Genomic DNA, 19,965 nt, shown 5'->3' with positions numbered 1-19,965 from the left:
AAAATATATCTAACCAAGCATGGAATGTTCGCAATTGTAACTTTGGTTTCAGTTCATGAAGAGGCTCCTGCCATATTTTTAAATTAATCCTTTTGGGGAATGGTTAGGATTTTGTCCTCGACACACCTGAACAGAATTTCCCAGGCTTCCACCTTAAATGCTGCTGTTCATTTAGAAATGAAAAAGAAATAGATGTGTGGAAAAAAAAAGGATCAACCATTCACAGTTTTACAAGTTATTGTTTCCTGCAAAAACACAGCAAAGAATCTTTGCTCAATATTAAATCATTACAGGCACTAAGTGTTTTCACAATGAGAAATATCAAAACAAATGCTGACTAAGGATTGTAAATCAAGACAACACCAGAGCAAATTACCATCCTCAGCTGAGAAGAACCACCAACTACCAGACATTCCATTTGCATGTAAGCAATATGTCAAACATGCCACACTATAACATTATATTTGATCAAGGCAAAGCAAAAGATTGCTTCAGATCCTTTGTAGTGGCAAACTGAAGTAATCAAAAAGTACCTACTTCATCAAAGTTTCAATAGCAGCATGAATAGAACTTGTATGACCAGAACCTACATGCTGAACCAGTGAGTGACCAGAACCTTCATGCTGAACCAGTGAGTGAGGTCCACTGCAGACAGACTTATGGTTGTCAGAGAAGAGAGTTCTGCACAGACTTAGAAGCAAGGGATTTTCAGAATGGAACTTCTCAAACATTATAGCCTTCTGCTGTCTTTCTTGTGATTCCTGTAACTGTGTAAAATCATGGAGCCAGTGTACCAGATAAAAAACCTAACATCATAGAAACGTATTGCGACATGGTGTGTGTGCATCTTCCAATGCGGTATGGTGACAAGGATGAATTAATATTATTTTATTGACAAAATGTCTAATGACAAAAAATCCACCCACCCACATGCTAGGCTTCCTATGTCATCATTATGCTAAGCAAACTTGTTTGACAAGCCCACACACAAACATCACCTAAAATTTATTAAGGTAATTACCTTATTCTTATTTTGCTGAACTTTTTGAGTTTCTTCCTCATGATGCCCTATTGCATGTCCCTTCTCAATATGCATTTGGCCCACTGCACCTGCATTCTCTGCTAGTACAGGCTGAGATTGTTGATTAGGCTTCTCTCCTGATCTATCAGCAAACACTGATTGCTCTGACGTTTCAACCTTCCCTTTCTTTTGAATTTCCATCTCATTCTCCTTCTCTTCTTCCTCATCATTATCGTCCTCCTCATGCTTCTCCTTGACCTCCTGGACTTTCTAGAAGTGAAGATCCCTTCAAGAAGTGAGAGAGAGAGAGAGAGACCAAACAGGCATTATTGTTATTATTATTATTATTATTATTATTATTATTCACTTTATAACATGACATTTTAATATTATTCTTTTTGTGAGCACTAAGCAAAGAAAAGAATACTATAAAGGGAACCAAGGTGGTGCCAAACCTAATACATTTGTAAAATTATTTACAAGACAAAATCAAAGAAGCCCATGACAGCTATACTTCTTGCTCAAAGGCAAAAATCCCAGAAACAGTTATTGGGATAAGACTCAAACCTCTTCTTTCTCCCCTTATGTGGTGACATCACAAACCAATTCATTATAGAAAAGGGGACTACAATCAACAAGATTGAACCTCAAAAAGCACACTTTTTAAACAGTCATGCACAATCTAGTCAGTCAATATTTACATTTCATAATTTAAAGGAAAAGCCGATGCCATTAAGTGGGACCCTCCAGATAACCACCGCACTAATTGATTTGGCATTAGATTCCCTTATTTCCTTGTAATTCAATATTCATATAAAACAGGGATTCTACTGCTGAATTTTACCGCATTAGCAAGGGCAATAATTGTCTTTTTGCTGAAACACAAGACAACAACTATCTTGGGGACAAATTAACAGAGAAATCAGTATGTAACCATTTATTACACTCAATCAACATATAGAAGTAAATAATCATGTGCACACATATGTATATTTATAATTTACATGAACAGTTTATGAGCAACATTCCACAGGCATTGACTATTGTGATTGAACTAGCTGGTTTTCCACTTTAGTGCAATTTTTTTCTACGGTAACTGCTAAGAACAAAAAGGGTTGCACACTAAGGTTCCACCTGTAACCAAACTATGAGATACTTCTATCAAATTCAAAAAGATCTATTTCAAAATTTCAGTAAATATAAGGAATATTGGGTATGTAACCAAGATCTTGTCAAATTGGATATTGTTATCAACCACATATTATCAAATCAACTTGAGATCTACTTAATCAATGAAGTTTGAACGTGATGACCATTTCATTAGTAAGAAAATATAGATGCACCTCTTGCTTTAACTCCTGAGCAAGTTTGTTATCAGCACCTCCAATCTGACCCTTAGCAAGTCTAGCATTCTCCTCACACTCTCTTCTACAGCGCTTTAGAACACATATGGCACATAGACAATCAAGTTTATGGCGCCTTCTGCAAATTAGAACTAGCTATGTTATTTAAAACAGAGAAAGATTATGATAAAATATCTTGTACAATCTAAGACATTCTAACATGTGAGAACAAAGCAAAAGCATGGGCCACATGCAGTCTGTTTGATGTTTACATTAGATTTTATCCAAGTTTCTTAACACCAGTTAACAACTGGACTACACTGAATAAATTTCGCAACTATAAGATTTAATCATCCAAAATATCTCACAGGACCAGTAGAAAATTGAGTATAAAAACAACAAACAGAGGGATGGGAAAAAAGAACGATAAAAAAATTGTCCTCTGCTAATTGTATGACCATTCATCATTACCTGCTGAATTTATCAGCTGCCAATGTAGATTTACCAGATAACCTCGATGAGACATCTAAAAGTTGGATATTCAGAATCCAGGAATTACCATTTAATTTAAAGAATTCCCAAAATATGTCTAGAACAGTGGAGGAAAATTGTATATACTATGCATTAACAGAAAAAGAATGAACCCATAGAGAGACATACCGATGCGTCCCACATCGGTTTTGCAGGGAGGTCTTGGGTGTTATATATATGGGTTTGTAAACCTCCTATTATGAGCTAACTTTTGAGGTGAGTTAAGCAGGTTCATATCATTTGGTATCAGTGCCTCACTTTGTATGGGTCGGCGGGCCATGTACAAAGGTTCCCTGACGTTCTTTTGTAGAGGTCGGGGTGAACGAGTCATGACCCAAGTTGCCTTACGAGGACGTTCAGTCTAAAGGGGTCAGGAATGATGCGTCCCACATCAGTTCTATAGGGAGGTCTTGGGTGTTATATATATGGGTTTGTAAATCTCTCATTGTGAGCTAGTTTTTGAAGTGGAGTTAGGCAGGTTCATATCACATACCCATGACGCTTTTTTGTCTTTTGTTTCAATTAACCGCTTATACCATGTCCTTGACTTGATGCTCCAATGTTCTCCCCTTGAGAGCCTTCAACACCTAGCACAACGAAAATGAATATTGCTTAGGCTACCACAGTAAAATGCAGCCAAACAGCCTTAAACCAATGGAGCCTAGCATTTTCCAATAAACAAGAAGCAAGAAAATTTTCCTAAACTATCAAACACAGACAAACCATGAACATATGAAACAGCTGTTTCAGTTGTCAGCAAACCCCACTACGAACAAATTCCTGTACTTACCAATTGATAAAGGATCAGAATGAATCAGGGTTAACTTATGATGTTTTGGGATGAAAGAGGGGTTACTTTGTGGTAGCAATCATGAACTCTACCCAGTGTTATTAAAGGCGCTCTGAGGCGTCGGGCGAGGCGCTAGGCGAGGCGAGGCGACCCTCAAGCGCCTCGCCTGGCTCCGCCTGGCCTGGTTTGCATGAGGCGAACGCCTGGGAGAGAGAGGCGCAGGGCGTGAGGCGAAGGAGGCGACTTCTCTGTTACATAATGTTTTTTTTTTTTTTTTAATTCATTCTTTAAACTGCAAGTGTTAAAAACCCTAAAGAGGAGACTCTAATTTCAACCCATGACTCTACGGCTGCTTGAAAAAGGGAAAGAAGAACAACCCAAGGAGTAAGGTATGTCTCTCTCTCTCATCCTTCCTCTCTTTCTCTCCTCTGCTTCTTCCTTCCTCTCTCTCCTCTCCTCGCTTTTTCAATTCTTCCCTTCTCTCAAGTCTGTCGCAACACCCATGTTTTTCTTCTTTTCTTTTTAACTTTTTTTTTCTCCTCTCCTCCTTCTTTTCTCTTCTTCTATTCTTTCTTCTCTCACAGTCACGCCGTTTTTAATCAATCTGCGATTCTGCAGCATTTATTTTCCTGCATTCTTTCTCCCTTTTTACTTTTTTTTTCTTCTCTTCTCTCCTCCTCTCTTCTTCTATGCTTTCTTCTCTCATAGTCACGCCATTTTTAATCCAACTGCAACACTTATTTTCCTGCGTTCTTTCTCCCTTTTTACTTTTTTTTTCTTCTCTTCTCTCCTCTCTCTTCTTCTATGCTTTCTTCTCTCATAGTCACGCCATTTTTAATCCAACTGCAAGTCTGCAACACTTATTTTCCTACATTCTTTTTTCCTTTTAACTTTTTTTTTTCTCCTCTCCTCCTCCTCTCTTCTTCTATGCTTTCTTCTCTCACAGTCATGCCATTTTTAATTACCCAGCAGCCGCTTTTTTTTTCTTTTTTAATTTATTGTTTCATTGTTTATTATATGGGCATTGTGATATGTATTTTTAGATGGATATTGTCAATTTTGATATGCTTTTTATTAAATGAGTATTGTGATACGTTAGATTGAGGTGTGTATTTGCAAATGATTATTTAATTTTGAAATTAGGTACTATTAATTGGAGACTTGGAGCGTGAATAATTGTCAATTGTGATATGTTTTTTTATTAAATGGGTATTGTAATATGTTAGATTGAGGTGTGTTATGTATTTGTAAATGGTTACTTATTTTTAAATAGTTAATGTTCTATTAATTGGAGGTGTGATATGCTTTTTAATATGTTTTTTTTACTTCTTAAACTTGTTAAAAGGTATGAATTTTTATATTAAAAGTATGTATATATATAATTTAGGCAATTTAGGTTATAGCGCCTTGCTTCAAAAAGGCTCTCGCCTCTCGCCTCTCGCCTCTCGCCTAAGGCCATAAAGTAGCCTATCGCCTTAGTGTAGCCTTTCGCCTTAATAACACTGACTCTACCTCTGATACCATATATGATTTGGCACTAAAAATCTTATGGCGATGGTTCATCCGAATTGTAGCCATATATATATTTCAGGAAATTGATACCCTGCCACATTAGTTATTTCTTGGCATAGTTTGGCCCCAGCAACTCCTGCTTAAGACCGATGTAAGTAAGCTAATGATAATTTTAAATGAAAACTGATGAAGGATATAATTGTATCACAAATTAAAATTTGATCTGAATTGACAAGATTAAAAGTACTGATATATTTTCATACAAAAAAAAAAGTAAAGCTATATTGCCAAAAGCACTGAAATTCATTTTTTTATATTGTTATCAAGTCCTAAAATAATAGCTATTCCTCCATTTTTGATGCTATGATTTATAACAATAAAAAAAGGCCTTGGATAAGTAAGACCTAGTATTCATACTTATAACAGTTGTCCCAAATGAATTGAACATCTTTATAGACATCCTCTGAGTTCATATATTTATCATCCTTTTCAAGATTTCTGCATATTGTTCCAAAGTCCATTGGTTCATCAATGATGTCAAAATAATCCTGGTTTTAAATAATCCCACAAAAAAAAAAAAGTTACTTTATGGAAAGAAATAACTTTATGGAAAGAAATAAACATATCAAGCATTCTGGCATAAAAATACAGGACTGTTATCAGAACAAACCTAGTACTTCCACATTTTCTATTCATCTTGCATAAAGAAATACTGAGTGCTCAGCGATGGACAATATGTTCTTTCTTGTTGTATATAGGTGGTGATTGATATGACATGAAGAAGACAGATGAGATTCCTATGGTATACCTGAGGGTGGTCATTAAATAGAGAGAAATGCAGAGAATAATAATGAGCCGGCAATCATAAACGAGAGACTATGGCGCCTAAGCATTTATTGATCCACACTCATCAAAGACAAGTAGCGGTCAACACCAAATTAATTGCAAAAGCTTCATTGATCTTGGCAATTCTCTCTAAGGAGCTGTAACATTCAAAGTCACCAATCCATGCAAAATGAGAGAGAAAAAAAAAAAAGGCGGGAAGAGGTTTTTGGGGGGGTGGTGGTGGTGGTTGTTTGGGTGGTGTGGTATTAAAAGCATTGTGCTATAAGGACCATGGATGTAATGTCATTAAGCACCCCAAACAGTAAGTATTTCTACTTACAGGTATTCCTAGAGCTTCAGGATTCACAGGAACATTGAAGGGTTCAGCAGCATCCATTTTCATTACCTTCTTAATCACCTGAAAGGATAAAAATAAACAAAAATCACATTTCAACCACACTGCAATGACAAACTTGACAATCATGTAGTCAATAAAAACAAGGGCATCCCACTTGAAACTTCTAACATACCAACAAAGCAGAATCTAACTCTTGCTTGTTATATTGAGATTCCTGATGAGGTGTCTCCGGTTCCTTTTGTTGTAAACTCTCATCATGCACCATTACAGTGCTACCACTCTTCTGCACACTCAATCCACCAAGCACCTTTGAGGACTTAATCTTTATACTGCCAGGTTTCGTTGACACATTTCCAGGAACACCAGTTTTGATTTCAGATAGGGAGTTGCCAGTGTCTTCAATTTTATCACTAACCCCACCTTGTTTCTCCAAAGCCAGTTGTGGGCTGCCCTTATCAGTATCACTCTGCAATTCTAACAACTTTGAAGTCTTGAGCTTAACCTTAACACACCCAACTGACTTTCCTGCGGTCTTGTCGATGGAACCATCAGGTTTGATACTAGCAAGATTCAATGGTTGGTCTGTACCAGTGGAAGAAGGCGTATCAATATCCATTCCAGATTCATATTCTTCATTATTATGACTATGATTATTATTATTATTATTATTATCATTATTATTATTATTATTATGATCATCGTCATCATCTGCAGCAGAATTATCTTCCCCATCCAAACTGACTAAATTTACAGCTGCCTCATTTGTGGCAGCCACAGAAGGGCCCTTTTGCTTACCTTTCTTGTTCCCTCCCTTTCGTTTCATATTACACACTACACAGAATGCCAAAACAAAACAATCACAAAAGAATCTCATAAATCTACAATTCACACATTTTCAGAAGATCCCAATCAGTTACAATTAATTTCCAAGCCCATTGCTTTACACCAAAAGGAAAAATAGTACATTGAATATAAAAATTGAAAATTTCCCATTCAATTATCGAAAATATGAAGCTTCAAAGAAAATTTACAAGCAAGACCCAAAAAACGGATAACACGAGTACACTTCAATCTTCCCTAACCAGCAAAACCCTAGAATCAACCTGGATAAAAAGAAAAAGCGTAAATTACCGGTTGATAAATAGCACCACATCTTCTTCCAGTTGAAGGAGAAATTCGAGCTGATAACAGATTCGGAGGAGATAAAGACAGAGACAGAGCTCTGTTATTGACGTTCTGAGCTTCCAGTTCCAGTTCAATTGAGAACCTTTCAACTAAAAAAAAGGACTCAAACGGCACAAACCGGCGTCGTTTTGATAGCAACTTAATTATATTTTTATTTGAAAGAAAATAAGTATGTATATAAAATAAAAAAATAAGTTTAATTTACTTTTTATTTCTTGAATTATAAGAAGTATTCAGATATTAATTAAATTTATGACGAGTCTTAAATAATTTCTTTTATTTTATTTTTTATTTTATTTAATTTTAATTGAAAATTCAAAATTGACACTTTATAATCTGAAAAGATCTTCAATAATATTGAATTAAAATTTATTGGTGAATAATTTTAATTTTCTAAAAGCCTATTTCTCTTATTTTGTTTGAATGTTTTATGCTGATGATGCCTTTCCTTTAGGAATGGCAGCTTAAGCTTGCTGTGTTAAAAGGAGTAATATAACCAAGAGCTCTAGCAGATGATCTTCCACCTGCTGCCATTCTCTTTGGAAATAGATACTCTAACTTGGATGATGAATCCTCTTTGCCAATTCTGCAATTAATAAAAGGGGTTCATATAGAACCAAGATATGACGTATTCTTGGCCATGGTCTGATTTGAAGGTAAATCAATTTGATTTAAATTGATTAATTTGGTCTTATTTCTTATCAAAATCAAATTTGTTTTCTTTTAAAAAGGAGAAAATTTGAAAATTACAAAAGCATCGTTTGAACATAAAGAACTACACCAATTACATTAGTTATTAACAACAATATCAAACCAGCAATCTTAATCAGAGGAAAAAGCCCAAAAATCTCTGCAGATTCCTTTTACCATTCTCAATGTCGCTTTCATCCATCCATCAAGATAAAGAATACCAACCATGATCAGGGATCACACCAAACCAAATAATACGAAACTCTTATTACGAGCAACAAAATTCACGAGAGGACTGTTCCAGTTATGAACAATACATGCTAAAAAACATAAACCTTATCTAGCAGTAGTGGTTGCATGTCCAATCAAAAAAGACAGGTCCAGTCCACCAAGCCTAGCAATAACATCATGCACCAACACAAACAAATATTTAAAGAGGGGGGAGAGAGAATCCAAAACACATATTGACGAGTCCTGTGATGTGAAGATCATGCCCCTCTATAGTCTCTAGTCATCCTGCATGCAAAGTAAGAACACAACAATAAGTTAGAATTTATGTATTTAAGTCTCAATGGAGGTCAATGATCATAATGTGCACATATCCCAAATTAAAAGTTTATGTAAGATGCATCAGTAGGGCAGCAAACTAGCCAACTGCACCTCAAATGGAAGGACCCGCTATAATGGTCAAGGTTTTCTTAACAAAATCAGAATGGCTTGGGATAGAGGCAGGATTAAGGGCACCCGACCCACTCCTACCAGGATATTTACTTCTTATTAGCATAACCTTTCATTAACCCCATTCCTTTCTCTCAATTATAGGTTATACTATCTCCTTGTCAAGTCTCAACAAATAGTGAAGGCAAGAATCTAGCACATTCATCTTCTACTCTAGACTCAAAAGCCCTGTGTGTGTGCCAATAGAGTACTCAGCATATGACAAATTAAACAGTAATAAAGGCAATCTAGTACTAAAATTTTGTTTATTGTGAACATATAGAATAGTCACAAATGTATTTCTAGACTATATTCATTGAGGACCCCCAGAATAGTTAAGAGTAAACTATTAAACAATCTGAGGTTTGGCCCTAATATACATTCCCTATTATTTTAAAATTAGCTAATATTATCAACAGTGAAATGTTGATATTCACAAATAACTTTGTAACATTCACTTGGATTAGCTATGTTAAAAAAAAAAAAAGAGGTTTTGCAACAATTATGACAAAAAATAGGAACATTGCATCATATAATCCAGCAAGGGAGATTATGATTTTCAATCCTCCACTTGATTAGATTAGTGATCATCACCTGACTAAGGAACTAATTCCAACTTGGAGCTTGAAGGCTCCATGGAGATGGACAAACCAACTCCACTATAGCAGTTGGGTTAGCGTACATGTATAGTGTGACAAATTTTTTGATATTCCCTTCTCAACAGCCATAAACTTACACTTCTGACCCATTTGATAGGTTGACTTCATCCAAGTTATAGGGATAGGGCCTGACAAACAGAGGATAAATTTGAAGGATGAAGGCATTTTGCAGGACAGGTCGTACTAATGAAGTTCTGTATCCCCACGCTGTCCAGTTCAAGCTGACTAAACACCCCCCCATCCCATCCCCACCCCACAAAAAAAAAAAAGGTAGACATTTTTAATCTCATCAATAATCTAGTCAACCATGCGGTTCAAATTTTTAACCTCTAGCACCTAAGATTAATAGAAACAACAAAAATGCTAAAACCATGATAATACAGAACAAATGGTTAAGCCAGGGACCCAGGGCAGTACAAATTATGTAATACAATTCACAATTAAACTAGATCACTTCAGTGTTTACATGCCATTTCTATGTTTACACGCCATTTCTATCTTACGCTGGCCTTTGTTATGACTAATAAGGAGATGGGATGAGATATTGAGATGGTATGGAGGAAGGTAGAATAGGGGGGGATTCAAGAATAGGAGTTGAAGGGAAAAGGAGGGCAGTTATTCTGTCAACAGGGCTGTCATCTTATTGCAGTTGGTACTTGTAATTGGGGCATTCCAGAATCAATAACAATGAAGATTTCTTCTTTTCTCTCTTCTTCTATTCCTTCTTCCCTTTCTCTCTCTAATTTCTCTCTATTCTCTATTTTTTTTCTTTGATTGAAAACCTGTTACATAACAGCCTTCTGTCTTCTTATTTGATAGGTTATTTCAGCAAGAAATGCACAAACCAAAGAAGCTAGTGATAACATTAGAAGTAGTTTAAGGAAAAGTGAGCTATCATAAACAATTAGATTCATATCAGTTGAATTTGTTCAGTTTACTGTTCCCAATACAACTTTCATCACAAAGCAATGAGCAAATATTCCAGTTTGGAAGAGAACTAGAAAAAAAAAAAAAAAAAAAAAAAAAGAGGAAGAAGAAGAAAATCTAAGTTACAAAAACAGAGGTCCAAATAATTTCCAAATTCAAAGTTAAAAAATAAAGCCCTCTTTGAAGAAAAAAGAGAGAGAAAGAGAGAAAGAGAAACAACTAAAGTGCAAAAGGAAATTGAAAAAGAAACCCCATGAGAAAAAGTATCATCACCTCATCAGATTGAACTGCATGACTTGCCGAGGACTGTGCTTGTGCCTGCGGTGAATCTTCAGGAGCATTATTAGGAACCTATCAGCAATGACAAGTATTGTCATGCAAAGCAAAATGCTACATACTTTAAAATCTAATTCAAGAATACCTATAGATACCTGTTTTGAACCCAAGGCACCCATCTTGCCAATCAGATTCTCCATATTTGAAGTCATCCTAGCTATTTGGGCTTCCAAGGATGCGTACTTTTGCTCCATGGCCTCCATTTTGTTTAACATCTTGCTTACCTCCTCATTTGCTAATCTCTTGGCCTCCAAGCCTATCCTCACAAGACTCAAACGGCTAGGTTTTCGGGCCCAGATATCAGCAGGACTGGGACCCATCCCAACCATGCGCACATGGCCACCTTTTTCTTTTCCCATTACTTGGGAGTAGCTGTCCTCATGGTCATCGCTGCCATGTGAAGTCTGCTGTTTTTGAGCTTCTAGTTCATGGAGTTTTGTCTGCAATGAAGATTCAATTATTCAATTTATAAGGTTTAAGTACTGAATAAATGAAAATATGTTGAATAATAAGATGAGTAATGAATTTGCAGTCTAGTTAATTGAAACATACTATTACTTCTGCTGCTACTTTATCCACAGGTTGTCCATCCTTACGCGTACGGGTTAGTATGTATAGTTCTCCTCTAGTAAGTTCCGCTCCATCAGCCCTCTTTGCACGCTATCATCACATAAGCAACAATAAATTGACATGTTGTATATATACCAATGTGCATATATAAGTTCCAAAAAGTTTGGGTTACCTCTTCCTCACGTATCCTTGCAAAGCTCTTTGAGCCCGCAGCATGGGCACTCTTCTGCTTTGCACGGTTGGCCTTATTTTTAGCACAACGCAACTACAATGCCATAGGTAAGTATCACAATTTGAGTTTCCATAAGAATATATAAACAATAACTTGTAAATTGTCATAGCCATAGCTAGCACATACCTGCACCTCTTCAGAGTTCCAATAGGATACAAGGGCCGCCCATTGATCAGGAAGGACTCTTTTGTTACAGTCCTTCAAACGTTCCTCATCAGTTGTATGAGGGTTATAATGGTCAGCCTTCAACTGAGCTTTCCAGTTCCTCCATTTTGATGCAAGGGACTTCATAACCCAAGTTTTGCATGTGGGGTCAATGTCAAACTTTGTCTACATTACAAAAAAGAAAGGAAGTAGTCAAGAAACAAGAAGGCAATAAAATATTTGAAAGAACACTATTCAAGAAGATAAAGGACATTTTCATTTGCTCTTTCAATATCAGCTCCCACCCTATCCTTTTGCCACATAGAACAGAATGTGGTTTCTTGATACCTGCACAAACTGCCACATATCCTCTTTGATTGCATCTGGCATTCCTGACCATTCCAGAAAATTAAGTGGCGCCATCTCACCATTTCGTGCTAGAGTGCCCAGGAAGGAAGCCAGCTTTGATGCTTCAGGACCAACAGGCTGTCCCAGCATGTTGATAGGGATGAATATTCGCTCACCGTCAGGCAAGTCCAACATGAAACGGCATCGAGTGGGGCCTCGACCCCTCCTCTTTCTCTCAATTGTGGAGTGTTGTGACCTATGTGGGTGGCTGTGGCTCCCAGATGGCTGTTGAGGCACAGAATGGCCCGAGACCAATGGGATTTTGGCCAAAGGGCCAGTAGAGGCCAAAGGGCCAGTAGAGCACCTCTGCATATGTCTTCGTCCCCCCCTCCTAGCCTTCACACGTGGCATGCCTGATCATCCCACATAAAATACCAACAAATAAAAGCGGGGTAGGTTAGAAAAATGGAAAATGATTAACTTCACCTAAAATGATATATCATATATGTAAGACCTATGCATTTGTGTTAGAGTGATTGATGTATTGTTGCTTTTGTTTTTGTCACTTTTAATTATTATTATTATTATTATTATTATTATTATTACTACATATCAAAATCCAGAAAATATTTTTATCTACAGTATTATAAACTTTCAAGGATAGCATACCTGCACCAGAAACACCTACACTTGGCTGAGACGGCTGAGGCTGCCCAATGCCTGCCCGAGGCTGATTTGATTCACTTGCTTGGCAGTGGCTCGGTTGAGGTTGGCTCATGCTGCTAAGCATGTGATCCACTGAACAACCAGGTACAAATCCATTGTGCATCATATTGCAATCCACAAGAGGAAGTAAGTGCAGATGGCCAACAAAATAATCAGAGGTCAGCAGGTAATCATTAAGAGAGCTCACATAACTGAAATATCTCTATAGAAAAATAATAAGCAAAAAGGGCTGTTTCTCCAGCAAATATGAGAATGCATACAAATTATACCTGTGTTATTAATATCTGCACCACTATGCAAATGAGATGGCTGTGGCTGGCCAGTGCTCTGCTGTGGCTGCCACAAATAACATGAGCTTAGTTGGTGCTGTTGTTGCTGGGAATGTGTTGAGCCACTCATCATAGGGACAACTGAATGCTTGCGGGTTTGTTTTTCCACCCCCATGGGAAGGACTGTAACAGGTGGCCCTGGTATGCATGAATGTCCTACAAGAGAAATATTTAAAAGGTTTCATTGCAGTTGCAGATGAAAGCAATAACTTGTAGAGACAAGTTCATCCTTTTAATTTGGTTTTAACGGGTCCAAATTACATAAGAGAACTCCAAATATGTATGACCCACTATTTTCAATCAAGAAATATACATTTCTTATAATGCATGCATTAGTGAGAAACTAAAGACCCAAAAAAATAGAATCTGATAGACAGCTGCAATAGATTAGAGAAGCAATTGCACTTTGAATCCATAAACTTACTACAAAAATCCATCTTGTACTTTGGCCACATGACAAACTTTTCTTCTTCACTAATTTCATTAGAAATCCACAGAAAATTTGTTACTTATTTTATATATCTCTGATACTAACAAATTAACAAGATCTCCTCCTGCTACATTAAGTATTGAAGCATTTCAAGGGATCAACACTTTTTTCGTAAAATGGCAAAGAGAGAAGGAAAAGACACAGGTGGTGGAGGGAAGAGGATTGCCAAATATCACCATCAAAGCTTCCAACAACTGCCAAAAACTCCTGACCAACCTTGATAGATGGGCAAAAGGCAGGTAGCATTTCTGCTTACATCCATTTCCACCTTGATATAGGGAATGCCCCTTGCTACAACAACATGATGCACCATGAAATCTTCTTCCCTTTAAATGATCTCAAATCAAACTGTCTGAAAACGACTACAAGATATTTAAACCAAGACCTGCCAAACACCAACTCAGGAAAGTCATTCAAACCAATGCCCCCACTACACTCTCAAACTCCACAACTGAAAGGTTTGGTTGAACCTCTCCCCTCTGAATTTCCTTGCTATGATCCAAGCTTCAAGCTTTAATAGCAAAATCAATCAATTGCATAGTGTTGAAAGCTTTATCTTGTCTCAGCCAGTTTTAAGGAAAGTACAAGTCTCATATTGAAGATGAAGATCAAACAAGTCTAGGATACAAGAAAAAGAACTGAATCTTTATATGATAACAAAAATTTTCACTTTATGGTCAGCAAAAACTGTTTTATGTTGTATCTTTTTCTTTCTTGTAACATGAAATAGGATACAAGACCTCATGATATGAAAACCATCAAATTCACCAATCACAGTTAATAAGTTAGAGAATAGCCACACTAAGAAAAATGATAATAATAGCAATTACTAACAGGTTGTCTCCACAGAAGGGCTATCTCCACAGAATTACATTGGAACTCAACATGAGCACATAAATTGAAAATTGAAATCTGAAATAATTCACCGTGGGTTTGCGTTACTTGGTCTACCTAACATATGTCTTTATGTCCATTGAATTACTCTGAAGGCCTGTGTTCATATTTCAATTTAGCAAATGAAGAAAAAAAAAAAAACTGACAATATTGCATATGAATTTCAATGCTAGATGGATAATTTTTAAAAATAACACTCAAAAGGGGAAAGAGGAAGAAAGTATCTAAGAACTTACGTTAAATGCTTGAACAACAACAACAACAACAACAATAACAGATGGATAAATAGTAATATATGAATACACAATACAAGGAAGCTACGTTAGATGAAACTCTAAATTAAAGTTGATAAATAGCTAAACTAAAAGGTGGCCATTATTGCAGCAGAAATATACACAATCATTTGATACACATGCAAGACCTCCATAAGCATGAACCTCCATTGTTATTATTGAGGCACACAATTTACCTGCATAAATACTATCCACACCAGTAGGTAACTGGGAAAATTGTGGCACTCGGGTGGTACTTGGCTGACACTGATGAGACTGATAAGGCTGTGTGTAGCTTGGTTGGGGTATTTGAGTCTGGGGCTGGCCAGTGCCAAAAGAATCATGCTGCATCTGACTGGGGTTACTTACCATTCGGTTCACCACAGCCCGATCACTTGAAGGTGCCAAGTGAGAGTGTCCTAAAAAAGCATGTAAATAAATAATGATTCAAAAATACAATATATTATGATGCATGCATGCATGCATGATTAAAAGATCAAGAGATATCCTATATAAATAAGCAAACACAGATGAAAAGACATATTAAAAGGTCTTAGTATTGGTTAGCCTACTGTATACACGCACGAGGACAAACACAATGTGATTCAGATTATTAACCTACTTCATTTAACAATAATTGATAAAGTGAAACTGTAATGGCTTAAAAAAGTTATTACTACAATGAAGGATTCTATTAACTATAAAATATAACTGAAAAGTATTCAAAGCCATGTTACCATTACAGAAGTATTGTACTACAAGCTCATTAAATTAAAAAGCACCTTACATCCACATTTTAGAAATTAAGGAACTACAATATTTTATTGTAATTGATTAACCAAAGAAGAGACTTTTAAATGAAATGAAGATGGTGCAATTATTCTTTCTTCTTCTATAAGTGATCAAATAATACATTTTAAAATAATAGATTGAAGGGCACCTACAAATCATTAAAAAAAAAAATCCACTTCTCAATTCATTGGATGAATAGTGAAAATATCATAAATATGTAAATTGATATGAGTTCCTAAATCCTAGTACTTTAGCTATTGACTAAAAAAAAAAAAGATTTTCTAGATTTTCAACATTTGAATTAAATGAGAAAATTAGTCAAGCGTGTTTCATGACCCAAAGAAAAGCTACAAGACATTTTCAAGGAAAACGATTTCCCTTTTCTTTTTTTTTTCTTTTTTTTTTTGAACTTCTACAAACTCACCAAAAAGGAAGAAACTTGCAAGAGAACAACCTAAGCAGTACGTAACCAAACACCACTGATTGTTCTCAATTGCAGTAAGCAATTGCATTTCCTTCTCTTTTTTCTTTTGGTATAATTTTCACCTCTATTAAATAAATAAAAAATCATCCAATGCCAAAAAATAACTTCTAGTTGAGTGAAAAATAGAAAAAAGCTTGTTTAAAAAAAAATCTATAGAAAACACTTTCTATAGGAAAAGAGATTTTCCATAATCATATGGAGCCCAAGATGAAAAAAGTAAACAGAAAGATGACTAACTTGACAACTAACATCTAACTTCTAGAATCCAGGACCAAAATAGACATAGATAGATAGACAAAAAGAGTATATTCCATTATGGATAGACTAAAAAGTATAATTCATTACTCTTTCTTACCATTACTTGAAATTAACAGGTCTATATACTACCATGTCTAATTACGATAAATACACAAGAAGTCCTTTACATCACAGTGAAATCTCTATTAAGCCTCAAAACCTTTTTTAATTTCTCAATCAAACCCTTGCACTTTCAAAATAGGTTCATACTTCAAAGTAGTCTAAAATGAATCCACCTGTGCCACATGCACCACACTACCAGGCCGCATGAACATGTTAATTCATGAAGCATTTTCAAAAAATTCAACGACTTATCTGGGAAGAAAGAAGTCTGAGGACTTCATTGAAAAATCACTATCCCTAAATAATTTCAGTCCTTTAATTTTCAAAGCCGTTTCAAAATCATTGTATAGGGATATTAGTTCAGAAAGACTACAACATGTACCTAGCACCTAAAGGCGGACTCCAAAATGTATTTTGCGCTATGATTAACATAAAGCTATCAGTTAAACACTAAAAATTTTGCTTTAAGATAGCATCTTCAAGTCTACACTTCACTTTCTCCCTTTAGCAACCTATCTATAGCAAACCAGAGCAATGAAAAAGGATTGACATATATCAAACAAGCATTACTAATGATAAGGCTAATAAATGACTTCAGAAGCAGATGATAGGCAGCAAAATAAAGAGATATTGAGACTAAGAGGTAGAAGAAAACCACAATTCCGCCAGTAGTAGATACCACATGAAATTTCACTATGTTAGCATAGAATTTACTAGATGGCGTCTTGACACTATATCATAAACTAATAGGCTGTACGAGATATCAGACAATCTTAGTAGATTTAGTAATTAAAACATCACAATGAGGCAATAGTTAAATGCATATTCATGGATACTCAACTCAACTCAACTAAGCCTTTATCCCAAAAAATTTGGGGTCGGCTATATGGATTCGCTTTTTCCACTCTGAACGATTTTGGGTTAAATCCTCAGAAATGTGTAAATGCATATTCATGGATAATTTCAGAAATTTTTTTAAACAAATTAAAGTAATGAAGAAGGAAATCAGGCCCTGCAACTAATCTTATATACCTAACTAATTACTTCTACCAAATAACCACAAACATGATCTTCAATGATTAAACATCTCTTCAACGATTAAACATCTTGCCCCTTTAACAATGGGGAGTAGGGTTTAAGGATTTACATGAAATCTATGAACTAATCCCATACAATTGTTATCCAGAATAGTTATCCAAGAATGCTCAAAAAACTGTACTGGCCAAGTCAAGCAAAGCAAGAAAAAGCATAATCATGAAATTCATACCACCAAGCTTGTTCAGAATATCACTACGTAGTCCTGCAGCTGTCCAGTATTTCATAAACTTCTTCTTCACCCTTTTCATAAGGTACACAATGTAGTCACCCTTTTTGTTATACCTATAACAATTCTCCCAAATGCACTCCACATCCTTATACACATCTTCTGCATTCAGGTACTTGATACCATTTTGAAGATTGCTACAGATTGTTCCAAAATCCATAGGCATATCAATGACAGTGAAATAATCCTGCTCACCACAACAGACCCCAGCCCCTCAACATGTGAGAGAGAGAGAGAGAGAGAGAGAGAGAGAGAGAGAGAGAGATCAGTCCATGTTAGACATTGGCTACCACAAAACAGCCTGCTTATATCCAATCCAAACTGCATGATAGAATAAGAATGCACAATATACTGAACATAAATCACTTTGAATCCATGAAATAGTACACCATAGTGGAAAGGCATAATCAATATGATTTGTCTAAATCTCTTCTTCCTGTCCGCATGAAGGGTGATGAGAAGAAAAGATAAGGCATAAGGGGGACCTGTTACGCTGTGGAATAAAACAAACAGACACATGCATTGCACCCATAAGTCATAGGATACAATTTTTTATAGAGTCTCTCCCCCAAAATTGTCCAAGATGAACAGTAAAAAATAAGAAATTGCAAGAATTCTTGGCCATCTCCAAAATTGCTTGCAAGGGTGTTAAGCATGTCTAAATTTAGCCATTTAGTTATCAGGCTAGTCTGATCTCCAAATCTAAGTTAACAGAAAAACCACTAAACAATTCAAGTGTCTTTCTTATCGTTCCAATATTAAAGCTGAAATGAAGCACACACTATCATGCATCTATCACAAATGTTCCACTAACTACCTGCATTGCCTCAACTAATGCAAATGAGTTAACTTACAGTGTCTGAGGAACAAGTTGCCATTTTTTTTATGTGCAATGCCTCTATTCTAAAACCTGGACTTGTCACGTACAATGTAGGTACTCCCACAGTCTCGCACGTTCTTAGAGACGAGCACTATCCTAAGATGCAATCTTTGATAGAGTTTATACTCATCCAACATATATAATGCACTAAATAGCCATTGAAACTTACAGGTATTCCCTGAGAAACAGGATTCACAGGAGCATTGAAAGGTACAGCCTCATCCATTTCCATAACCTTCTTAATCACCTTCAAAAAAAAAAAAAGAAAAAAAAAATCAAAACTTTTCCGATACAAAACCCAGCAAACTGGGACCTACAATAATCTAAATTCACAAAAATCACATAAATTACTTTAGCCAAAAGCCCAATAAACTAAAAATGCCCAACGTACCGCTAAGGCAGCTTTCAATTCATTCTTGTTAATCAGAGAATCCTGAGCTGGGTTCTTCGATGGTACTTCTTTCCTGCTCGAAGATCTCAATCCCGACGTAACTGTAGCACTTGTACCTTTCCTTGAAGCTTCCCCTTTCTTTGGTGGAGCACGTTTGTTAGATGATCTTTTCACCCTACTATCAATCGCTGGTTCCTCAAAACCACTACCACCTCCTCCCTCGAAATGAAATCCATCACTTTCGCCTGAAGAAGAAGACAAAGACAAAGACGAACTAGCCTCCTTTTCAGAATCATACAGATTAAACCCATGATCATTAGGTCGATCTGGCAAAGAATTTTCATCGACATTTTTAGCAACGAAGTTCAGAAATGCTTCCTCATCAGCATTCACCACAGCAGGCTTTTTCGCAGCAGATTTTTTGGGACGTCCACGCTTCCGCTTCATTTCTATCAAAAAAAAAAAAAAAAACACTGCAATCAGTCTTTCGAATGATAAAAGGAAGCAAAACAAAATTTGATGGGCACCTTATATTTGTGAATTGGGGATAAAATTGGGAATCAGGGCTTAGAAATGTAGAGAATCCAGGGTGTTGGGTGAGGGAGATTTGCTGCTGCCTTCATCATCCACTAACAGGCTCAAAGCAAGGCCTTTGAGAAATGAGAGCGGAAGTGTAGTGTCGGTACCCTCGCAGTGTCGCTAATTGGTGTAAGAGACGAGTGGGATTTCGCAACTTGGAGAAGGCTACCGTTACTGTTTGTATCATTAGTGACGCATGTATCAGTAATTGTCGCTGCTATGTCGTTTTGGTGATAACAAATGAACAAATTTTATA

General features: G+C 36.2%; 2 protein-coding genes across 2 annotated transcripts; both read right to left on the bottom strand.

The window, feature by feature from the left end:
- Positions 1-219: 219 nt before the first annotated feature.
- On the bottom strand, positions 220-7,682 carry LOC110670990 (uncharacterized). Its single transcript, XM_058134215.1, has 8 exons — positions 7,512-7,682; positions 6,553-7,211; positions 6,363-6,440; positions 5,615-5,745; positions 3,025-3,048; positions 2,365-2,503; positions 1,022-1,291; positions 220-767 (listed from the first exon to the last, which is right to left on the bottom strand). Exons 1-8 carry the CDS (start codon positions 7,531-7,533, stop codon positions 534-536), a joined length of 1,557 nt encoding a protein of 518 aa, XP_057990198.1. The 5' UTR covers positions 7,534-7,682; the 3' UTR covers positions 220-533.
- Positions 7,683-8,492: 810 nt separating this feature from the next.
- On the bottom strand, positions 8,493-19,876 carry LOC110671003 (uncharacterized). Its single transcript, XM_021833342.2, has 14 exons — positions 19,658-19,876; positions 19,131-19,579; positions 18,909-18,986; positions 17,803-18,046; positions 15,097-15,318; positions 13,184-13,399; positions 12,858-12,986; positions 12,189-12,601; positions 11,823-12,026; positions 11,637-11,729; positions 11,447-11,554; positions 10,990-11,334; positions 10,832-10,909; positions 8,493-8,771 (listed from the first exon to the last, which is right to left on the bottom strand). Exons 2-14 carry the CDS (start codon positions 19,575-19,577, stop codon positions 8,763-8,765), a joined length of 2,586 nt encoding a protein of 861 aa, XP_021689034.2. The 5' UTR covers positions 19,578-19,579; positions 19,658-19,876; the 3' UTR covers positions 8,493-8,762.
- Positions 19,877-19,965: the final 89 nt, after the last annotated feature.

Source organism: Hevea brasiliensis, chromosome 14, assembly GCF_030052815.1.
Source record: "Hevea brasiliensis isolate MT/VB/25A 57/8 chromosome 14, ASM3005281v1, whole genome shotgun sequence".
Taxonomy (NCBI): domain Eukaryota; kingdom Viridiplantae; phylum Streptophyta; class Magnoliopsida; order Malpighiales; family Euphorbiaceae; genus Hevea; species Hevea brasiliensis.
The sequence above is the reverse complement of the archived record's forward strand: the minus strand, read 5'-3'. Positions and strand labels throughout refer to the sequence as shown.

Bases quoted from the DNA above. Each gene is read 5' to 3' on its own strand.
- LOC110671003 (XM_021833342.2), bottom strand. From the start codon at position 19,577: ATGAAGCGGAAGCGTGGACGTCCCAAAAAATCTGCTGCGAAAAAGCCT. The intron at 12,027-12,188 runs GTATCAAGAAAC...TTTGTAATGTAG, and splicing joins ATATGTGGCAGTTTGTGCAG to ACAAAGTTTGACATTGACCC. The intron at 11,555-11,636 runs GTAACCCAAACT...ATGTGATGATAG, and splicing joins CAAGGATACGTGAGGAAGAG to CGTGCAAAGAGGGCTGATGG.
- LOC110670990 (XM_058134215.1), bottom strand. From the start codon at position 7,533: ATGTGGTGCTATTTATCAACCG. The intron at 7,212-7,511 runs GTAATTTACGCT...CATTCTGTGTAG, and splicing joins GTGGTGCTATTTATCAACCG to TGTGTAATATGAAACGAAAG. The intron at 2,504-3,024 runs GTATGTCTCTCT...TCTAATTTGCAG, and splicing joins AACCGATGTGGGACGCATCG to AAGGCGCCATAAACTTGATT.